This window comes from Salvelinus fontinalis, chromosome 24, assembly GCF_029448725.1.
Source record: "Salvelinus fontinalis isolate EN_2023a chromosome 24, ASM2944872v1, whole genome shotgun sequence".
Taxonomy (NCBI): domain Eukaryota; kingdom Metazoa; phylum Chordata; class Actinopteri; order Salmoniformes; family Salmonidae; genus Salvelinus; species Salvelinus fontinalis.
In genome coordinates this window covers 34,983,037-34,998,922 of record NC_074688.1, presented here as the reverse complement: position 1 = coordinate 34,998,922, position 15,886 = coordinate 34,983,037, and the positions used below count along the sequence as shown (strand labels likewise).

The 15,886-nt window shown below is 41.9% G+C and overlaps 1 protein-coding gene across 2 annotated transcripts; it reads right to left on the bottom strand.

The window, feature by feature from the left end:
* Positions 1-2,424: 2,424 nt before the first annotated feature.
* Positions 2,425-15,828, bottom strand: LOC129822353 (calcium-binding protein 39). Of its 2 annotated transcripts, none has more exons than XM_055880573.1 (9): positions 15,647-15,828; positions 10,988-11,148; positions 10,278-10,442; positions 9,554-9,672; positions 7,509-7,677; positions 7,306-7,365; positions 6,793-6,858; positions 6,258-6,401; positions 2,425-6,158 (listed from the first exon to the last, which is right to left on the bottom strand). In XM_055880573.1, exons 2-9 carry the CDS (start codon positions 11,099-11,101, stop codon positions 5,970-5,972), a joined length of 1,026 nt encoding a protein of 341 aa, XP_055736548.1. In that variant the 5' UTR covers positions 11,102-11,148; positions 15,647-15,828; the 3' UTR covers positions 2,425-5,969. The 2 variants fall into 2 exon arrangements, with proteins under 2 accessions (XP_055736548.1, XP_055736547.1); XM_055880572.1 differs by having other exon boundaries at positions 15,642-15,827.
* Positions 15,829-15,886: the final 58 nt, after the last annotated feature.

The following is a 15,886-nucleotide window of genomic DNA, read 5'->3' as shown; positions in this document are numbered from 1 at the left end:
TGATCCTCAACACGGGGCCCCTCAGGGTTGCGTGCTCAGTCCCCTTCTGTGCTCCCTGTTCACTCATGACTGCATGGCCAGGCATGACCCAAATCAAATCAAATATTTTTAGTCACATTCGCCGAATACAACAGGTGTAGACCTTACAGTGAAATGCTTACTTACAGTACTCCAACACCATCATCAAGTTTGCCAACAACAATGAGACAGCCTATAGGGAGGAGATCAGAGACCTGGCCGGGTGGTGCCAGGACAACAACCTTTCCCTCAACATGATAAAGACAAAGGAGATGATTGTGGACTACAAGAAAAGGACCGAGCATGCCCCCATTCTCATCGATGGGGCTTTAGTGGAACAGGTTGAGAGCTTCAAGTTCCTTGGTGTCCACATCAATAAACTATCATGGTCCAAACACACTAAGACAGTCGTGGAGAGGGCACGACAAAGCCTATTCCCCCTCTAGAGACTGAAAAGATTTGGCATGGGTCCTCAGATCCTCAAAAGGTTCTGCAGCTGCACCATCGAGAGCATCCTGACTGGTTGCATCACTGCATAGTATGGCAACTACTCGGCCTCCGACCGCAAGGCACTACAGAGGGTAGTGCGTACGGCCCAGTACATCAAAGGGGCCAAGCTTCCTGCCATCCAGGACCTCTATACCAGGCGGTGTCAGAGAAAGGCACTAAAAATTGTCAAAGACTCCAGCCACCCTAGTCATAGACTGTTCTCTCTGCTACAGCACGGCAAGCGGTACCGGAGTGCCAAGTCTAGGTCCAAAAGGCTTCTTAACAGCTTCTTCCCCCAAGCCTTAAGACTCCTGAACAGCTAATCAAAGGGCTACCCAGACCCCTCTTTTGTGCTGCTGCTACTCTCTGTTTATAATTGATGCATCGTCACTTTAACTCTACCTGCATGTACATATTACCTCCATTACCTCGACTAACCGGTGCCCCCGCACATTGACTCTGTAACGGTACCCCCCTGTATATAGCCTCGCTTGTTATTTTACTGCTGCTGTTTAGTTATTTGTTACTTTTATTTTCTATTTTAAATGTTTTACTTATCTATTTTTTACTTAACACTTTTTTTTTCTTTTTTTCTCCTTATCTTCTTAAAGCATTGTTGGTTAAGGGCTTGTAAGTAAGCATTTCACTCTAAGGTCTACACCTATTTGGCGCATGTGACAGATAAAATTTGATTTGATCATGACCTGGTGCTGTGGTTAGAGTGTTGGGCCAGTAACCGAAAGGTTGCTGGATCGAATTCCCGAGCTGACAAGGTAAAAATCTGTCGCTCTGCCCCTGAGCAAGGCAGTTAACCCACTTAACTGCCCTGGAGTAACCCTGTTATCTCCATCATTCTGCCTAATACTTCCACCAATCTGTCTTGCAGCCTCTGCTTAAGAGACATTATGTGGGATTTTATATCTTTGGGCCTCTCCAGCCTCTTTCTTCACCTGGCATCCACCAAATGCTGCGTTGTGTCCCCTCACACAATTACATTTAACCTTGATATCGTTCCCACATTCACCATAATCATGTTCCCCTCCAAAATATGGCACATATTTTCTTTCCTTTCCACAGAGCCTCATTCTTTGGCATTTAAATCACCTTAATGGGGGTGGGACAAACTCTAACAGTGAAAGCCAGGAAGCTCACCTGTTCTTAGGTACAACCTTCTCAAACAATAATACTGACAGGCTTTCACTTCTCTGCCCCTCTTTCTTACTTAACATCCTTTTGGCTTTCACCACTATAACCCCCTCTACATTTTATATCATATATGGACATAGATAGTGGAACCCCAGAAATGACCCTCAGCCTAGCCGAAGCTCCAGGGACATGACTTTTCATTTTCAGAATCTCCCTTGCTGCACATGGTCAGCACAGAATACAGTCTACCATTACCAATGAACCTGGCTAATGTTACTCCCCCTATCTCTTTCTTAACGACATTGGTTAATCAAATAGGGTCTAAATGAGACCTTGTGGTCACATCAAACATAATTACAATTTTCCATTACTTTTGTTTTCCACTACATTGACCCTCTTCATGGTCTCAACACTAGAAGTGCCACTGCTGTCAGCAACACTTATACCAGGGACATTCTTTTTCACCATAGACCATCCAGATCCATGACTTTCATCCCCACCTGTACCGTCAGAACTATTATTCATGTCGACCACAGTCCAGCACAGCTGTTGCTAAAACTGCCTACCACAATATAGAACGATAGATTCCATTTCACTTCCTTGTTTGAAATCGAACCTTGTGCGTCCAAATTCAAGTAGCTTCTGTTCCCAATCCCCTCAAGCACCGTTGTCTCAACGTATCATTAACACGTGTTTTATTTTACTCTTCCAGACATTCAGCACAAAGACAGATACAGGAAAGGACAATGAGAGACTAACACTGACCACAGGTTCAATTTATTCCAAATGTTTTTCCTTTATTTCTGTTTAGATTGTAGAGCCTTTGACACTTCTGAAAGCACCCATACACAATGTGCTGGGACTGGAGTCAAAGGTTAGGAGGTCAGACATAGCATGAGATTATTTGGCTATTCTCAAATGTAAATAATTTTTTTGGAAGAAAATTCCAGCACAACATTGTATGTAGAGTACCATGCAGCCAGTAGAGAAACATGCAATTTAAATATGCATTGAGGAATACTGGTCTTTAGCGTACTGTTCTCTGTTGGTTTGCACAATGAAATGGCTGATCAGTCGTCTATTGGGATATATGGATGAGCGTTCAGTCAAAAGCACTCGGCTCAACATCACTCTCTGACCATTTCCTTCACTGCAATTAAACATGTCTGTTGAGTGATATATATGCAAGATATTCATATAATCCAATCAACTCCATCCCTCAAATAAATACTGTGCTTCGAAATGGCAGATTTGCTCAGTCAGTGTAAAGTAAACAATCTCCAAATAACATACACAATGCTCTGTGATTGTACTGGAATTTTAACCCCAATGAAATGGGGGGGTAAAATCAGAATGTTGCAACACCACCAGAAAGCGGTGAAGTTAGAATATAATAATAAACCCGAGTGGATGAGTGGGGGTGAGAATGTTGCGATACCCTGAAATCCACACAAACACCCAGATCAGATTCCAGTTGGGAGATGAAGGGTGTGTTCCTCTGCCCAAGCGTTGCTGAAGCCTGCCAGATCTTAAACGCCTGGATAGATATTTTACATATCAGCTAACCCCATCATGTTATAGCAATCTGTCAGCCAATGACAGTTGATGACATAGCACGCAACCATTGGTTGATGTGACCATTGCCTGGCTGCTCAGCACAAATGTCATGTTTCCGTTAGAACTCTTCCCCTCCCGGCCGGCCTCCCCTCCACCCCACTGTCCTGGCACCCAGCACATTTGAACTGAGTTACTTAAATACAGACGGAAAAAGAGGATTAAGAAGAGATCCAGGCTAATACCATGACATTCCTCAGCTGTACTAATTATTATTAATGGTTAACAATGTAAGAGCTGGCCCTGGCTGGAAGTTATGTACAAATAAAAACCATTTAAATTCAGAAGTAAAATGAAACACATAATGTCTGATTTTTACCCCTGTCACCGTTTTAAAAATGTACTTGATTAGAATTAAACAAAAAAAAAAAACTGTTGATTTAAAGTCAAATATATATACACAGCACCAGTCAAAAATTGACACCTACTAATTCAAGGGGTTTTCTTTAGTTTTACTATTTTCTACATTGTAGAATAATAGTGAAGACATCAAAACTATGAAATAACACATGGAATCATGTAGTAACCAAAAGTGTTACACAAATTAATATTTTAGAGATTCTTCAAAGTAGCCACCATTGGCCTTCACAGCTTTGCACTCTCTCAACCAGCTTCATGAGGTAGTCACCTGGAATGCACTTCAATTAACAGGTGTTCCTTTAAAAAAAAAGTTATTTTGTGGAATTTCCTTCTTAATGCATTTTAGCCAATCAGTTCTATTGTGACAAGGTAGGGATGGTATACAGAAGATACAGACCCCTAACCCTATTTGGTAAAAGACTATGTACATATTATGGCAAGAACAGCTCAAATAAGCAGAGAGAAACAGTCCATCATTACTTTTAAAGACATTTAGGTCAGACAATACGGAGAATTTAAAAAAAAATAGAACGTTTCTTCAAGTGCAGTAGCACTTGTAGCTAATGATGAAACTGGCTCTCACGAGGACCACCACAGGAAAGGGAGACCCAGTTACCTCTGCAGCAGAGGATAAGATCATTAGAGTTACCAGACTCAGAAATTGCAGCCCAAATAAATGTGTCAGAGTTCAAGTAACACTGACACATCAACAACTGTTCAGAGGAGATGCGTGAATCAGGCCTTCATGGATGAATTGCTGCAAAGAAACCACTAAAGGTCACCAATAAGAAAGAGACTTGCTTGGGCCAAGAAACACAAGCAATGGACATTAAACCGGTGGAAATCTGTCCTTTGGTCTGAGGAGTACATATTAAAGATGTTTGGTTCCAACCGCCATGTCTTTGTGAGACGCAGAGTAGGTGAACGGATGATCTCCACATGTGTGGTTCCCACCGTGAAGCATGGAGGTTGTGTGATGAGTTGGGGGTGCTTTGCTGGTGACAGTGATTTATTTAGAATTCAAGGCACACTTAATCAGCATGGCTACCACAGCATTCTGCAGCGATACGCCATCCCATCTGGTTCGCGCTTAGTGGGACTATCATTTGTTTTTCAACAGGACAATGACCCAACACACCTCCAGGCTGTGTAAGGGCTATTTGACCAAGGAGAGTGATGGAGTGCTGCATCAGTTGACCTGGCCTCCACAATCACCCAACCTTAACCCAATTGAGATGGGTAGGAAGAGTTGGACCACAGAATGAAGGAAAAGCAGCCAACAAGTGCTCAGCATGTGAGAACTCCTTCAAGACCATTGGAAAAGCAATCCAGGTGAAGCTGGTTGAGAGAATGCCAAGAGTGTGTAAAGCTGTCAAGGCAAAGGGTGGCTACTTTGAAGAATCTAAAATTAAGACTTTTGGTTACTGCATGATTCCATATGTTATTTCATAATTTGTCTTCACTATTATTCTACAATGTAGAAAATAGCACAAATAAAGAAAAACCCTTGAATGAGTAGGTGTCCATTTTTAACTAGTACTGTATAGCCATGTGTCAATGTTTCAACAAAATCTACAAAGCAAAAAAACACTAATGGCATATGTACACATTCACCCTTTCCCAGAACAAAAAAAGAAACCCAATTCAGGCATGTACCGAAATAATATCTAGCATTTTATCCATACCATCTGCTTTGTGCTGTTTCACAACACCAATAGCTGCATGGTTCGGTGAGGCCATTTGAGAGCCCATTTTAAAATGCATCACTGTTGGGCACGATGAAGGCATAGATAAAGAGTTGTAGCTGGTATGTGCTTTTTGCCGTCTGTGGCAATAAGTAGACAGGGCAAGACTGGAGATGTAATCTCTCAGCCAGCGTTTAGCCCCAAGCACAGCCATGGAGCTGTCACATTTGAACAAGGCATGCAACCAACACCCCAATGTTCACTCTGCTAGTACCTTGCCATCTCAAGTTTTATGCTGATATTATAGCATTATGTGTGTGTGCGTCAGACGTCTGCATAGCGCTCAGATGTAGTAGATTTCATTGTTACTATTTGCTTGAATGACCTTTGTTGTGTTGTTGATGTTACTCTTCCACATGTCTTAATGTGCAGCATCTATTATGTTCAGCTCTTCTTTTTAAAGGAGAAAAATAAAATCAGAAGAAAAATCTAATGTCCGTTGTGTTGAACAGCAGAATGAGCTGGAGAATTCCTGATGACTTGATGTGGGTGCATTTTTTTTTGTTTCGTTTCCTCAAATGGTGGAAAAACTAGAACAGCAGCAGCTGCTGACATGTCTGTTATCCAGATGTTGTCTGGACACCTTAAGCCCCTCCCTCAGGCCTCCTGGGGGGCTGGCCTCTTCAGATCTTTGATCTGTTTGACCAGATACGTCTTTTCATCGTTGAACTGTTCGTCCTCCGTCCTGTCGTTCTGGAACTTGGAGAGGAACTCGATGAGTTTGGTCTGGTTCTTCAGAAGAATGTCCAAGATGGGCTGTGTCTTGTTGGGGTTGGCCACAAACACCTACAGGAGAAGGACAAATGATTCTTACAATCCAACTCAACTCAGTCAATTGCACCGCCTACTATAGCCTTGTGCTAGTCTGTTTTTTATTTATTTTACCTTGAAGACGTGGAAGGCCTCAAACTGGATGTTGCGGCTTTTGTCCCGAAGAAGGTTCATCATTAGCTTGAGGTTCTCTGGCTTGCTGATGTATTTCGTCATGATGGTGAAATTGTGTCGATCGAGAAGAAGCTCTCCCAGCAACTAAATTGTTTCAGAGTGACAAAAAACATTAAGTATTAATTGCAATTACAGTCTGGGGTAGGTGAAAAAGTAATTATTTATTTAATGCCATGTTTGAACCATAAGATTCCACTAAAACTATATAAAATAGATTTAATCATTATAGTTGGGTTTACACAAGGCAAAGTGAAGATACTGCTATGCATTGGCAAAAATAGGCGAGGACGTTACCAGGGCGATGAAATCTAAAACCTACTCCATCCACAGGGTGGTGCTACATCGGTCAGCTTGCTGCTATTTCAGTAACCAAACACCATGTAAGAGACCACCTCTATATTTAGCCATTAAAAACATATGCATAGAAATAATACATGAGAGGTGCTTACAACAGGAACAGAACCCACGTTCTTACCTTGAGGGACTGCCTTTTAGTCACGTAGTTCTCTGAGTGGAGTAACTTCTCATATTCACTGAAGAACTGGAGGGGAGAAAGACAATAATCGGAGTGAATGTCAAGCCGCTATTTCAGAGTGCATCTGCTTGTTTGAAAACTCAGTGACAAGCCAACTAGTGATCTTCCAGCACTGATAGACAGGGAGCTGCCTTGTATTCAGAACAGCCACATTGTGTCAAATGCCTGGCTTATATGTTAGGAGAAAAACAGTTCCTGAGTACTGTGCTGCCACTTGCAAGTTAATTTCCATATTCCCTGGTATACTTTCATGGATCTCAGAGATGTCTCTGAAATAGTCAGACTGGGGTTTAGCACAAATAAACTCAGCTTGTCCTGGCGTGACCTCAGACTGTCTTAAAAAGCTCTGTTAACCGTGACAGGTTGCTATTCAGCGAAAGGAACATTTGAAGAAACGCGTCATGGAGATGTGTTCTTACCGGGTTACATTTCAATACAATGTGGAGGACTTACCCTGTCGTAATGCTGCTCCAGGAACTCTGCACTCAGAATCTTGTGTCTCGTTAGCAAGTCCTGGAAGAACAACACAGGTATTTTAACCAATGAGCTCAAAAATACAGGCCCTCTATTTAAGTCCCAAGAAACTCACAGTCCTAGAGGGTCTGAGATACAGTTCTAAGAAAAAAAAAATATATTTTTCTTCTTCAAAAACTCACTTTAAAAGTGGCGAATGCGTCTGAAGCGATGTCGAACGTGGACATCTCCACGTATCTGAAGAAGTCGTAGAACTGCTCGGCCCCCAGGGTGATCTTGGCCAGTGGCTCGTGCCTGATACACTCCCTCAGCATGATGCCACAGTTCAGAGCGATCTCTGGAGACTCGTACCTGCCAGGAGGACATTGGAATAGGAAGGAGGTATCCAGTCAATACGATGCAAATAGGGTTTCGGCGACTTCAACCTGTTGTATCGTGATTACCTACCCATAAAACATTGTGATATGATGATATCACCCTCCCCTATTGGCCAAACCCATACACACATTTATTTATATATTTTTTTACTCTATATATATTTTTTAAAAACTGCTAAAAACGACAGTTGGGCTACAACATGAAATGGAATGCAACTGGATGATTTATGATGACAGATAATGTTGAAAGCCTGGTTAGAGGCCAAGAGCAGGCACATCTTTTATACAACTCCTTTCTGGTGGAGGAGCTTTAGCATGGAGCAGGTGTGTGTGTGTGTGTGTGTGTGTGTGTGTGTGTGTGTGTGTGGCGCGCTGTGATGGAGCAGTGACTGATGAAGAACTGTAGTGAGTGGTTTTAGGACTACATCATGAGCTGGATAGCAGTCTACAGTCTTCACAACTGAATAATAATTGCCTCAAAGTAATATAAAAATGCATAATATTTTTTGTCCTAACATAAAGCTGTGATTGACAATACCCAATGCCTAGTCTTAGGCTATAGAGACTTTCATTCATTTTTGAAAGCCACAACTTTAGTACAACACCATCGTAGGCTAGAATATTTGGGAAATAAGCGAACGTTCATAACTAACTTGTCGTAAAGCTTTTATAATATACCTCCTACTAGCCTAAGAATAGGTTATTGGCCATTTGGTTTTCAACCTCGCTTGGAAGGATTTTCATGGTCCGCATTGATCATTTATTTCTTAATAAGCTTAAACTTGATTAAAACTGGTCATTAGGTGTTCTATAGGCTATTGATATGGTTTATTCTCCCTCATTATTAGTCCTCTGGCTACGTTGTTTAGGCGATAAAAATAACAGATTGAACTCCTTTACATTGATTGATTATGAGAAAGCCATGCACAACACAATGAAGCATAGCCTTCAGTCATATTCATATAGCCTATCGAATGGAGAGAAAGAAGGAAATACAAGCCAAGTTTTAAAATAGCTAAACACAAAATGGTTAAGGAGTGTCCGGTATTTAAAAAAATAATGATCTATGTCTGGCCTTACATTCCTCTCTTGCTTTCCGTACCACACATTTATTGAAATAGGTTATAGCAAACAGGAATAGGACAATTACTCAGAATGTCACTTGTGTGCTGCTCTGCGAGAGTTTGTTCTTTACGGCAGGTACCAGTCAAGTTCAAATAGGCTAAACCATTGTTTGTCACATCACGATGCTATGGTAATAATCGGGCCAACCCTAGACAAAAGACTGCACACTACAATCCATGACACTGTAAATGACAGGACATTGAAATAGGACATGGATCCCCTACTGGAAGCCCGCAGGGGATTTTATTTGGCCCCCCAGGTTTCTTATGGGGGGGGGGCATAAAACACTACAAACACTGGAAATCAGCTCCAAGAAATTATTTCCACGCATAATACAGAAACACGTGATCGTATACAAATGTACACAAAGGTTTGAAATGTTTATGTTTCAGTCAAACATATCTATTTGCAGTCTTCAAAGTATTTGTAATTATGTTCCGACCATCCGCTCCAGAACAAAATTATCCCTGATATAGGACACTGTCAATGTTTTCAGGTATTACTATCAATATCTGCTGTTTGTCCATTTCTGCAATATTTATCTTTCCATTTCGATTGATTTAATCCTTCTGTAAAGTGTATTGAGACAATGTGGTAATTCCCTTCAAATAAAACTTAACTTGATTGACTTAAAAGGTATCCACTTTTTACCTAACATAAAAGCACCACACCCCAACATTGTAAATAACAGGTTATAGTGTAGGTTTAGGCGCCACAGACCTCACCCTTTGAGCAGCATGAAGAGGATGTTCTGCTGAGTGCAGAGGTACTCCACTGTGGGCGTCCGCGTCCCGATCTGACGTCTCAGAATGTTGTTGAAGATCTGAGCCACATCCTTCTTACCCTGATGGTGAACAGAAATGACAGAATGTTGGAAAGGTGTGAAAAATCACAAGGGGTCAGATTTCAAACAGATATGGTTTCCAGCAGTAGTTACTAAACAAAGTTCTCGTATTTTGAACTTCTAGTGAAGTTTTTCTGAATGCAATGTTCTTATACATGTTATGGTGACAAAACATATTCACCTATTAGCACCATTAGTGAATCGTCACATTTCAAAATAGTATCATTGAGTGGTTTTGCACCTATTATCAAATTCAGCCTCCCCATAGCAGGAATAGCCAAGACAGATGTCTCTTCTGATGGGTGAGAATGACACAGACCAACTGAATGATGGAGGTTGAGCTTGTCAAAGAGGAGTCACACCACACTGACTCAGGCTGATAAGGTGACTCAGTGAAACACACACATAAGCAAAGAAAAAAAAAGTGAAAGCCTGTCCATGTGCCAGTAAAAGAGAACAGTCAGTCTTTTCTTTTTCTGTACATTGACATAAAATGTCTCTCCGTCCCAAAGATACCCACAAATCTAGTCAGCATCTCAAAAGAAATCTCTCATATCCCTGCATCTGTCTCAAAGACAGACAAGCAGAAAGAAACAGTGTCTGACCTCAAAGTCGATGAGCTGCAGGTCAGCTACGAGGGTGCTGAGCAGGCCGCTGTTGTAGAGCTCCTGGGCCAGCTGGGCCACCGCCTCTGTCTGGGGCTCCTTCTCATTGGTGCCATACAGAATCTCCTTCATCGCCACCAAGCTCTTAGACACCTCCTCTGTGGCCTGGACACACAAAAAAGACAGAGACAGGAGAAATTAGCTCTCTACATTACATTAGCTAGCTCTCCATCAGTCACCATAGTGTTTTCTATGATCTAGCAAACACCCACCATCCTACGTTGTCCTGAAATGATCCCATCATACACTATTTTCAGTCTAGAGATGGCTTGTTATGAAAGGAAGGAAAGGAAACTAAACCCTAAACAGGTTTTTGAGACCGACGTCTCTAGTCGTTCTCACGCCAACCCTAATCTAGGGCACCTAACTCTAATAATTGGCTGGTTGATAAACTGAATCAGGTTAGTTACAGCTGGAGTTGGCGCGGAAACATACAGGAGGGTATGTCTCCAGGAACAGGGTTTTAGAGCCCTGCTTTACACTGTAGTCAGTTCAAACTCAGAGGGACAGGTTTGAAATTCCCCACCCCATGGCTTCCATAGAATCTCTGAAGTCACTAGTCATGTTAGAGTAGTGGGAGAGAGGTTTACCTAGGAGGCACTCGTCTGTACCAGTGTGTGTGTGTGTGTGTGTGTGTATTGGTTGTTTACCTTCTCAGCCTTCTTGTCAGAGATGTCATGTTTCTCCAACACCGTCATGCTGTCCTTCAGGTTCTTGACGATGTCTGCCGGCGACTTGTGGGACTTGCCAAAGGGGAACGGCATGGTGGTGAGTTACCGTGGTCGACCAAGCAGCGAGTGCACAGTCCTACCTATCCACAGGGGAGAAAGAAACGATATCAACAACTGAAGGGGATAATGAAGGCAAGGGATCCGCAGAGAAAGACTAAACCAAACTGTGTGACAGAAGTTGTTCAAACTGCATCGGTACTGAGCTCTCTGAGTCAGTGAGGAGGAGCCAATCAGTACAAAGGTACTAATCAGACCTCTCCCATGAACCAACCCAGGGCCAGGAGTTTAACTGGGGACTATAATACTGGGCAGAGTACAACACACAAGGCAGGCAGCACTTATTACATGACTCACTATTCATCATACCGATACCAAGATACAACATAGCCTACTGATTCACAATTCATAAGTCATACTGACACTAAGATTCATAATGCTAAGAAACAACAGGTTGTAGAGGGGCAGGCTAAACAGATTGATCTGAAGACAGAAACAGCTGAAAGCAAAATGATTCTCATCTTCATACTGATTTGATATCAAGCATTGAAATCATTACTTTAATTGTGTGTGAGGTTGTTGAAAGGGCAGGCTAACTGCAGGAATTCTGTTTACTTTGTAACTATGGATTTTATTGATTGGTTTACTGACCAGTTGCATCATAAGGGGAGGTGACGTTGCTTGAGACATGACTGATTGTAATCATTGACCAGAGGTAGAATGTCCTCTGCCCTACCCTACTCCAAAGGGGCCTCTACATGACCCCTCATGTTGTTACCGGTACTTCTCAAGCCTCTCCCCAATAGTGTAGTTAACTCACAAACACACCACTGTTCAGCCACATATCCTTTCTCTCAACTCACACCCTTACCCAAACAAACTAATGTGCTTATAACCATATCTAGTCAGGGCGTAGAGCAGTGAGAGCCAGGGGAATGCATGAGCCCCTCAGTGGGACGTGTCAGAACTTCTCTCACTGAGCATTTATCTAGGACAGGGATGGGAAACTTGCATCCCTGGGATGAATTTCCCCCCAAAAAAAATATAATAAATAAATAGGGAACTCAGGGTCTCATCTTACTGTTCTGAGTTAGAATAGTAGAATACACAGGGTGCAATTTCTACATTTGGTTGTGCATCAGCAGTTTCTCTTGCTGTGTCAGTCATTGATAGTCAGTCAATTTTTAGATTGACAAGTTAGTTTAGTGGCCAGCTATCTAAACTTGTTATCATGCTCAAATTACCGGCTTGGGGGCCCCATTTGATTTTGTTAGTTAGTCTCACTCATGTATGCCGTTAATGATATCTTTCTATCCACCCTATGTCAAAATGTTTAGAATTGCCGGAAATTGGATGTAAAACCGCCAATTTTCCTCTCAGACCCATGGCAAAATGTAGTAGAATTGCATGAAATTAGTTCTAAAATCACTAAATCTTCTCTCCACCCAGTGGCAAAATGTGTAGAATTGCACAGGGGGAGCAGACCCCCGAGCAACTGCGGCCCCTCATGGTTAGTTCCGTTTTTTTATGGCCTCCACCCCCATCAATTTCCACATTCCATGACCTACCCATTCACTTTTTATAATACAGGCCGTAGCTGGATCTACCTACTGATATTAGGTAACTGGGACATGGGTGGGGTTATATATGCTGTATCACAGCTGTTCAAGGTGTCAATGACATCCCTGGTGTTAAATTTGGCTTCCTTGGTCTGGCAGAAGATCAGATAAGGAAGGGTTGAACTCACACCATGAAGGGATGGGTGTGCTGTTTGTATGGAAAGGGTGCAGAAAGGTGACCAAATTAAAATGTCCCCCATTTATAAAACAGACATGACAATACAGGTAGTCCAAAGACAGCTGAGGAAGTCTCAACTCTGTTCTCATATCGAGGCAGAGTTGAGTATTGATGACTGGTCGTGTGATTTTCTAGCAACAACATCGAGTCACCATCAGTCAATACTTGTAAAAATTGTCATTCTTAAAAACGCCTACCTGTACCTAAGTTGGTATCTAACTGCGGTCCTTCCGCAGGGTACTAAAATTCATACTTTTAATAAAAACTTGAATACAACCAACTTTCGTCAATTGTGTTGCTTAACTGGAGAAGCAGTGCCCTTGAAATACTACCTAAACTGAGATCAAATTGGCATAAGCACATTTGCACTGAGCAACACAAATTAGGAAAGTAGGTAGTTGTATTCTATAAAAGTATTGATTGATGGGCACTTAATATTGTTGCTAGCAAATCATGTGACCCGTTATCAATGCTCAACTCTGCCTCGATATAAGAGAGTGGGGTTGAGTTGTCCTCAGCTATCAAAAGACAGCAAGGATTCCAATAGCAATGTAATGTGTACAGTCAAGACCAGTGAAGTTACTCCCAGAATGCAGCGGTGAAAAAAGTACCTAATTGTCATACCTGAGTATTTGGCTTTAAAGATACTTAAGTATGAAAAGTAAATGTAATTGCTAAAATATACTTAAGTATTAAAAGTAAAAAATAATTTCAAATTCCTTATATTAAGCAAACCAGATGGCACCATTTTCTTGCAAAAAAATTAAATATTTATGGATAGCCAGGGGCACACTCCAACACTCAGGCATAATTTACAAACGAAGCATGTGTGTTTAGTGAGTCTGCCTGATCAGAGGCAGTAGGGATAATCAGGGAAATTCTCTTGATAAGTGTGTGAATTAGACCATTTTCCTGTCCTGCTAAGCATTCAAAATGTAACAAGTACTTTTGGGTGTCAGGGAAAATGTACGGAGTAAAAAGCAGATATATTCTTCAGAATTGTAGTGAAGTAAAAGTTAGCAAACATATAAATAGTAAAGTACAGATACCCCCCAAAACTACTTAAGTACTACTTTCAAGTATTTTTACTCAAGTACTTTACACCACTGCCAAAATGCATGGGACACTAAATGAGACCCAGGGTGATGTACCAGCTCGGTCTGTCGGTCATCTACTTTGGCAACCTGTTTCCAGGTGGGATCATCACCTGACCTGTGAACCCAAAGTCTGGCACAGTCTGGCTCAGACTCTGACCTATGTCTTGGCATGGTATCTACATTTAGAATTAGAACCCAGCACTGGAGCCAAGGATATAACCAACCAGCACTAAAGCAAGACCTAGCCTGGTCACATATGTGATGTGTCACATGTTAACAGATTGAAATTGAAAACACTGACATCTACCCCCGCCCCCAATTTGAACTCTGGCTAATTCGATATTAATCTCAGCACACTTTTCAACTTCACCAGGTGGTCAATCCACCTTTCACTCACAGGCTAAAGTTTGTTAATGTAGGCACCACTTCTCTACTCCAGGGTTTCCACAACCCACCCCAATGGGTACACGTTTTGTTCCACCCCCACTAACACTACACAGCTGATTCAAATAGTCAAAGCTTGGCGAGTTAGCTATTTGAATCAACTGTGTAGTGCTAGGACAAAAAAACAAAACGTGCACCCAGGGGAGGCCCCAAGATCAAGTTTGGGCAACTCTGCTCTACTCCAATGTGACCGCCTTTAGCATGACGTACACCAGCAGATAACACATAAGGCTGTTAAGTATTAACTAACTAGATAGGGAATAACTCATTCACAATTGTAGCTCTGCAGATTGCATGGTGCTTTTCCATTATGATTTTGGTACTAGTACATGCAACTCGTGTGAGACCGGTAGCCTGCTAGACTAGTATTGGTCCCTAATTTAACTAACACGGGCTAGCATTGGAGAGCTAAATTGGAAAATATCGTGTAGCTAACTAGTTAGTTAGCAACTGCATAGGTAGTTAGGTAACTAACTATTCACTACCACAATAAAACATTGCATCAACCGCTCATTGCCATATTAGTTTAGCTATCATCAGCAAGCGCACAGTGAACAGCACAATACAAATGTGTCTGGTGAAGATGTCAGCCAGCGTCTGCGCACAATATTTCGTGATGGCTAGCTAACAAACTACTAGTTCTAAAATGTTTGATAACTCGGTAGTTACCTTGCTAGCCAGTCAATTAGTTGGTTAACGTACTATTTTAGTTTCATTATCAGATGATTTCAATCCGTGTCCATCAATTATCGTGCAACCCCTCCAGCCTGCCTGCCAACCAACGTTAGCTCATATTGTGGTCTATACGGGAGGCCTAAATACACAACAGGCCTTTAAATATGACTAGCTTGCTAACTTAGCTAAGACAACGGCAACGCTTTCTGGGTAGTTAACTAGTTAGCCAACTAACGTTAACTAGACAACCGTGCCAGCTAGCTACTGTACTAACTACTTTTGGCGATCCTGCTAGTTTTTTTGTGTTCAAGGTCTTGCTAACTTATCGTGTGTAGCAGCTAGCTAGATAATATCTAGCTAGCTAACTTCATACTGATAAGTTACTGTAGCCAGGCTAACGTTAGCTAACAAATAACGTTGTATGCTTGAAAGCTTTTGACAGACCTCTGCTAGCTCGCTAACTTCGTTAGCTAGACAGCTATTTGAACTGCCTGGCGTTAGCGAACATTGTCCAATGTAGGCAAACCAGCTAATTGTCATTTAAACGACACATAATATCAAACCTTACAAACTCGATCTTTTCACTCTCCACCGATGTGCTTGAACAGCTAACGGAAATGTAGCTATGTCCCGTTGGATTATAAACTCCTTTGTTTTCCTTATTTGTCGCCTCCCCCTGTTTTAAATGTTTTATAGCTAGCTAGCTAGGTTTCCTAATCCTTTTATGTGTACGAGTGGACTGGTTAGCAATGTGGTTGGGCATCGAGGTCTACCGCCCCTCGCTGGTCGTATAACGCTATAGCATCGG